Source organism: Hypomesus transpacificus, chromosome 15 (assembly GCF_021917145.1).
Source record: "Hypomesus transpacificus isolate Combined female chromosome 15, fHypTra1, whole genome shotgun sequence".
NCBI lineage: Eukaryota > Metazoa > Chordata > Actinopteri > Osmeriformes > Osmeridae > Hypomesus > Hypomesus transpacificus.
Window position 1 is genome coordinate 6385909 of NC_061074.1, and position 7372 is coordinate 6393280.

General features: G+C 44.7%; 1 protein-coding gene across 3 annotated transcripts; it reads right to left on the reverse strand.

The window, feature by feature from the left end:
* Positions 1–428: 428 nt before the first annotated feature.
* On the reverse strand, positions 429–7304 carry LOC124478072 (tubulin-specific chaperone cofactor E-like protein). Of its 3 annotated transcripts, XM_047036186.1 has the most exons (10): positions 7223–7304; positions 6069–6140; positions 5907–5980; positions 4696–4872; positions 4432–4571; positions 4027–4208; positions 3687–3943; positions 3467–3593; positions 3107–3223; positions 429–2938 (listed from the first exon to the last, which is right to left on the reverse strand). In XM_047036186.1, exons 2-10 carry the CDS (start codon positions 6071–6073, stop codon positions 2614–2616), a joined length of 1404 nt encoding a protein of 467 aa, XP_046892142.1. In that variant the 5' UTR covers positions 6074–6140; positions 7223–7304; the 3' UTR covers positions 429–2613. The 3 variants fall into 3 exon arrangements, with proteins under 3 accessions (XP_046892142.1, XP_046892144.1, XP_046892145.1); XM_047036188.1 differs by lacking the exons at positions 5907–5980; positions 6069–6140; positions 7223–7304 and adding an exon at positions 5077–5889; XM_047036189.1 differs by lacking the exons at positions 5907–5980; positions 6069–6140; positions 7223–7304 and adding an exon at positions 5070–5888.
* Between the last annotated feature and the right edge of the window lie 68 nt (positions 7305–7372).

Genomic DNA, 7372 nt, shown 5'->3' on the forward strand with positions numbered 1-7372 from the left:
TTTCAGTTTGTGCCTACTTTAAAGTACAACTACAAAAGATTAACGGCAGTTAGAGCTAAGACCAACTCGATCAGGGTGCACTGTACAGACGGGAGTAGGTTTCTTTAAACATGAATACACACACACATGAACACATGTGTTTAAACATTATATCAGCTAGCTCCATTATAACATATAAATGCCGCATCTTTATAAAAACCCGTCCCACCCACGTAAAACAAACCTGCCCATTGGGTGCTGGCTATCTGTCAATTCATTATATAGGCTGTTGGAACGGCTGTAGGAACGGCATTATACTGTAGACGGCATTAGTGATCTAAGTATGATATCCATCAATGTTAATTATCCAAGGATAAGTTAATTGTAGGCCAAGGCTATTCATAACATCAAAATCATGTCAAATTTTCCGAACCAAAAAAAACGAAGCAATGAAAAAGATTTTCAAATGTGTATTGTTTAATGTCAGATTTCATACTCCGACCTCTGCTTCCATGATATATTCCCCTTTGCTATCTGGTTCATACTTCGTAAAATGATTTATTTTTGCATAATTAAAATGTGTTTAAAGAGCACAAGGAGAAGTATTTCTAACTTATCCTGTGGCCTGGCACGCACACATTTTCTATCCATTCTAACTGCGGGCGTTTTTTAATATTTTTTATATCAGGCATCAACATGTATTGTCTATTGTCACAATTGAAAGAAAATGGAACCGACACACAAATAAAACAAATTTAAGAATGTTTAACAGTTGATTAAAATGTGAAAATAGTCGGCCTAAGTTGAGTTTTATTTTAGCAGTGCAGTATTAGTGGTGTAATGCAGTACTGTTGGAATGTGAGAATCTGAAACTATCACTGCTTACAAATACGTTTTGCACATCAAATTGTAGTAGCACAGGAGCAGGAAATTTTTTGGTTCCATGATACATTTTTTCTCTTTCCAGTGAATATAAGTGAGTATAGAGACGTGACAGAACACTTTATCTGCCATTGGGATTGCATTCTGTGATATAAACCCACACATATCATACCATGAACCATCTATTAATACATTTCACTCATATGAAACAATGCCACACCTATATATATGCCTTATACACGTTCCATGTACTGCAGTGGAACGGGTCAACACTTCTGGATAGCACAGTTGGAAAGCAAGGGAGGCAGGAAGCAGCTTCAGCCTGGTCAGGATGGCAGCTTAGGGGGGCCAGGGACTAGCTGCCAAGGTCTAGACCTCTCACTGATGCTCATGCCAGCAAATTCATCCTTCTGTAACATAAAGCAAGAGTCTCTGTGCTGACAGAAAAGGCCTAAGAAGAATATTCAACTGTGACTAACAATGCCACATCAAGGGGCAGATACAACCTGATTATCCTAGCAGGACAACTTAAGGATAACTTCACACACAAAGTCAGGGTCATGTCTATGAATAAATACAAATTCTGATTTAAATATAAAAAATTGGAAATTAAGTCAAAGTGCAATGTGATTAACATCGAGGGATGTGGTCATTCAAGAGCAGTGTCTAAATGCACATGATTATTATTTGTTTCAGGATGCACACGCACACACGCACACACACACACACACACGCACACACACACACTACCTGAACACTGCATCATGAAAAGATAATGGCTCCATTATGTTTTTCTTCAGTACAACTACACACCAGGATATCACATACAATAATAATTTACATGCAGACTGCAAATCAATCACACCATTAATCAATAAGAACTGAACTTGAAGTTGATTCACTACGATCATACTGTTTGATGGTGTCCATGCCTTTACCACACCAGCAGGTGGCAACATGCTGCTCTGTTTCAGGTGTGGTGTGATTGATAGTCACAAATCAATATGATAAAAAATGGTCAGCCTTTAAATTAAAAGTCTGGTGGGAAGGGTGCTGAATATTGTGTAAATGGGTAAGTAGAGGGCAGGTAAAGAAGATGTGTAAATCATGTACAAAAAATAACTTAGCATGTACTAAACATCTTAATAATAATTTCAGTTAGCCGATGGTCAAGCAAGTATGTAATTATTAGATTATGAGGACAAACTAGAACATACAGTACTATATGGTCCGGATGATCATCAGAAACAAAGACAATTGAATAAAACACCTGGCCAAAGTACAGATCACCGTATTGGTTCACTCTGCTCAATCCTTCCTACTGTCTGGGTAGTTGTGTGTCCGTGTGTGCGTGTGCCTGCTCTGGCATCGACTTTCAGTCACTCCTTAATAGGCAAGATTCTCTCAGGCCAGGTTAAACATCAATACAGAGAGACCCATCACACACTTGTACAGCCTGTAGAGGGCTGTATACAACACACATTGGTAGCATTAACTTAGTGTGTTACATTACTGTGTGATGAAGTATGCTGCTGTGATGTGAAGCACAATTATGTCTAACTAACTAATAGTGCCCATGTCTGGCTGCGGAAGGGAGGGAGGGGGGGACTTAGCAAGCAGGACTCCATCAACCAACCAGCCAGCCAGCCAGCCATTCCTCCAGTCCACCAGCCAGCAAGTCTGCCAGCCAGTTATCCATCCAGCTAGCTAGCGGTGCATCAAGCTAGCCAGACAGCCCAGCGTGTGTGCAGGTCACTTGTTCTTGGGCACCACCAGGATCTGGTCCCCATCCTGGATGCTGTAGGAGTGCAGCGCCCGGCTACTGTACTTCATCTCCTCGGGCCCGAAAGGGCAGTGCTCATCCTTATCCACGTAGTACAGCCTCATGCTGTTGGTGGACAGCTGCACTACCGTCCTCAGCTGACGCTTTAGCTCCAGAACCGTCTGGTCCAGCCGGATGCTCACCTGCTCCACCCGCTCCTCACACTGGACCTCCACCTGGGCTTGGCAGCGAGGACGCAGGTCCACCTCTGCCAGGGGCTCCAAGCGGCCGTACTTACTGACCAGTCTGTGATACCTTGAGGTGATGGAAAGTGAAGTGGAGGCGAAGGATAAGGAGGATGAAGAGGAGAGGGAAGAGGGGGAAAGTTAGGAGAGGAATCAGAAGGAGCAGCCAGATGAGTCTGTCAGGTGACTGAATGACAGGTGACTGAATGACAGGTGACTGGATGCGTGTGTGTGTCACCCCTCGGGCAGCTCTTCCTGTGGGTAGTCCAGGTGGTAGCGGATAAAAAACCTCTCAGCGTCCTCCCTCTCACCATCTGTCACCACACTGCCATTCAGACTGGAGACCGATGGCAGCCTACCGGAGGAGAAGAGGAGGAAGAGGAAGGTTAAGAGAAGGAGAGGGGCTGACATGATGTATGATACCTATGATATAGTAGAACCGGACAAGACACATATCAACCTCTAACCCACAACACACCAACCAAAAACAGTGAGGTGTATGTGAGAAAAAGAGAACAATAGATAGGGAGGGAGATAGTGAGGGAGATAGATAGATAGGGATAGAGAGAGAGCGAGACAGAGAACGAGAAAGACTTACTGTGCTATCATGAGGCTGCGACGCTCTGTATTGGTGTAGGTCTGCAGTAAGGGAACCCCCTGCAGACGAATCTCCTCCAGTTTAGGAAAACAGTTTAACTTCTCTATGTCATCCCATGTGGCCAGACCTAACACACACAAATATACTGGGGAACTGAGGCAAACACACCTACACTTTGTTCCCAACCACAGCCCTTGCAGGTACAAACAGGCAATGCTACCTGAGTTGTGAAGGTTGACGCTGCGGAGGTTTGGGAATAGGCGAGGCAGCATGTCCCTGCTGTCCTGGATGGAGTTCAGGTTGTTGTTGGCCATGACCAGGGTATCCAGGCCTGGGAACATGAGGCCCAGTTTACGGACCTCAGCCCAGTCCTGCAGCCGGTTGTCGGTGATGTGCAGCAAGCGTAGACTGGGACAGGGCACTGAGCAGGGCGACACACTTGTGTACTCGTTAAGGCAAAGAAACAGCTCCTCCAGCCTGGATAGGACAGAGGACAGAGGAGAGGAACAGGTCTGAAACAGTGAGTGGTAAGGAAGGCTCTGACACACACACACACTTACTCTGGCATCTCCCGAGTCAGTGTGTGCACAGAGTCCCATGGCACACGTGTGTTGTTGAGGACGAGGCGTGTGACATGAGAGAAGGCCTTAGCACAGTGATGCTCTAGCCCCGCCTCTCCCAGGGGATTGGAGCTCAGGTTCAGGAAGTCCAGGTTGGGGATGTTGGAGATGATCTCACTAACCTGGCAGGAGGCAGGAACACATCCACAACTGAGTACCTACATAATTCAGTTGCAATCATATGACAATCATAAAACTAGCACCTTATCTCTCCTTGTGTATATAAAAAGGTTTATTATGCTTCCTGGACAGTTTCTTTGTTATTTTGTAAATTAAGTTGTAAAACTGGTAAATTAGTTTACTGATAATAATGGGTTTTGTGCCTGAGACAACTTAGAGACTCACCTGTTCCCAGGTCTGTAGCTGGTTATGGGACAGGTCTAGCTCCACCACATGGGCACAGAAGGCAGCAATATCTGCCCTTTCCCCAGCCCTGGTAATGCCACAGCCAGTGAGGACCAGCACACTGGGCAGGTTCAGGCGGTCTGGTGTGGAGAAAGAGATCGGAAAGGAATCCATATCTTTCTCTGGTCTGTTTCAGAATTGGGAGTGATATAAGTGATGTTGTGTGAGTCTCTACCGAGGCTGGGTCGCAGCTGAAGCACTGACCTTTCATGGGAGAGCCCTGAGGGCCCAGCCCTGACGGCACAACCACCACGCCCATGCCGGGGCCGCGTCGATATGGGAAGTTCTCTGGGCTGTACTTCTCACTTAACACCTGCATGAACGTCCGGCCGTCTTCTTCAGAGAGCTGCATAGCTCCGCTCCACGTCTCCTCGTCCTCCGCTGCCGGGCATATGCAGACAAAACCAAAGATGTTCAGCTGTGAGTATTATTTGCTCAATAGTCATGCAGAACTAGTTACTGGTGAATAGGGTTGGAAGTGTCCTTTATGCACAATCATGTTCCCATTCATTTCCGGGCCATCAGGCCATTGTTAATGTTGAACCTGAACCAAATACAAAGCTCACAAGTTAGCTTACCACCCACATATAATCTGTAGCCAGTCCACCATTTATCCAGCCTACGACTCAGAAGTTTTTCACTTAGCAATTTAGCCTACCCCTGTTTAGCCAGTTAGCCTTCCAGTAGTACCATAGACAGAGCCACTGACTCAGACAGCGATAGTGGCATGGGAGGGACAGAGGGAGGTGTCTTGAACACCTTATCATTCTAACACAGACAGATCTACATTTAAATACCCCTGGGAGTTTGTCAAAAGAATACAGTCATATAATAACAAGGTTTTAAAACAACAGAAAACATGGCTACAGCTAGTGTTGAGATAAGGCAGTTATAAACAGGAATTTCCACTGTACAATTAATGCCATTGTTATGATTAAAATGACTGCCTAAATAACAAGGCAATAGGCTTAGTATATATATTGCATGTAGTATTTTGACGCTCAGGTGATTTTGTCTCCGTCAATACCCAGCTGTTTACTCTTGTAGATTACCAGGTTGTGATTCTGTTTAAACCCTCAATTTTGAGCTTACCAAACCCTTTGGGTTGTTGTGTTGCCTGTTAAAAGCTGCCAGACCTGCATGTGCCTCGGTCTCAGCCTCCCTAACCTCACGGTTTATAAGAAAGTTGAGTTCCTATTGGGATGTATTTGTTTATAGAACATTTTAAGTACAACATGTTTGAGGCAAGCAGGACCAAGATATCCAAGCTACTTGTACCAACTTGTAAATTAACTTTTAACTTTTAAATTTAGGAAAGATGAACTTAGAGAGACATGCTACACACATACTATAAACATATACATGGAGATTACTATTAAAGAGGTTTCTTAGTTCTAGGCTAGGCTGGGTCGTACCTGCAGCTGGGCCCTCCTCCACCTGCAGTCCTCTTCCACAGCTCACTGTACGCTTCCGCTTCTGCACGGACGACCTGTCAGTCACACAATCCAAAAGCTCAGGTTACAACTTCACGCCTGTACTGGTACTTGATACACTGTAAATAAGAGGTTATATCTTACTTCATAGTTGCCTTGTAATCAGATAGCTCCTTCAGATAAACTGGCTCCTCCTCCGTGTGCTGTCCTCTGGAGCTGGGTGGAGAAAGGGGGTGGGGCGGATCAAAGTAGGCTGGGACTGGAAGCCTAGATCAGAGGGCTGAGGGCTGGGCTACTGGACTTGAGGCTAGGGGGTGGGCCAGGGGCTGAGCCACTGGATGGGGGCTTGGCCAGAAGAATCAGGAGAGGGACAGAGGTTGGGGGCATGTGGTTGAGTTTGAAAAAGGTTGTAGGCTAGGCTGGCAGCTGTGTCAGAGCTGGGGTCTGGGCTAGAGAGCTAGGAGATGGGCTAGAGGCTGCTACCACTAATCACTATTAAATGCCCAAATTATTGCCTAGATGACTAGTGATGTAAGAGCAGTTCATGAGGATGAAAATATTGCAGCTCAGGCTTGGTCTGAGTGAATGAACCTAGCTCAGGCTGGTCCCAGACTTTAAGACTCAGTCTTGCATTGAGATTCATATTGAGCATGGGAGAATCATATTGAAAAAGTTTCTTAATTGTAGGCCAAAATGGATCTAGACCTACTAGAAAACTATTTTTGTTAAACTATTATTTAACTCAGTAAGACTAGTGTCTTGGGTGGTTTTCACACGCTTGTTCCACGTACCGAAGTTGGGAAAAGTGACAGGCGTTTATTGGTGTTATTGTTAGTTGTTTGTGTATTTACTAAATTGGCGGTATTGCTAATAAAGTGCATCCATTTTAAGCCTTGAATTTGTTTGATGATGATGTGATCTGGGGATGTGAGTCAGATAGCAGAATTTGCGCAAATAAAATCATTTTTAGGACTCATCGTTCCAACATGTATTGTTCACTTGGGTCGCTGAATGCGGAGAAACGTTTATTCGAGTAACCTGATTGATTAAAAAAACAACCACCCTTCTGGCGGATGATTTGCTTTAATAAAATGGTTTGCTAGCTACTGTACACAGGCTGGGTAGGTAGCTACACAACGACAGAACCGCAAACATGAGCGGATAATGTTCAGGAGCCAGCATTCATTTATATGGCGCAAGGATGCACTAAAAAGCACTGTCAAGAAAATTATCTGATGAATGACGATGCGTCTACATTGGGGTTCCCAAAAACGTTCTGCATTTGTGGATGTTCTCACCTTTTTTCACTTGCTTACTGGTGTTCCTTGTTATTGTTGCTCCAGCTGTCAGTGTCAAATCGCGGCCTCGCATTCCGGAAGTGACGCCACGAATCAAAACACAGAAATTTTAAAGACATCTCTTTGCAGCACACAAAACTATTGATTGTA

What these genes read in the sequence shown, in the direction of transcription:
- LOC124478072 (XM_047036186.1), bottom strand. An exon ending in CGCAGCCTCATGATAGCACA is followed by an intron (nt 3,224 to 3,466) that starts GTAAGTCTTTCT and finishes CTCCTCCGGTAG; the next exon opens with GCTGCCATCGGTCTCCAGTC. An exon ending in CAGGAAGAGCTGCCCGAGGG is followed by an intron (nt 2,939 to 3,106) that starts GTGACACACACA and finishes CATCACCTCAAG; the next exon opens with GTATCACAGACTGGTCAGTA.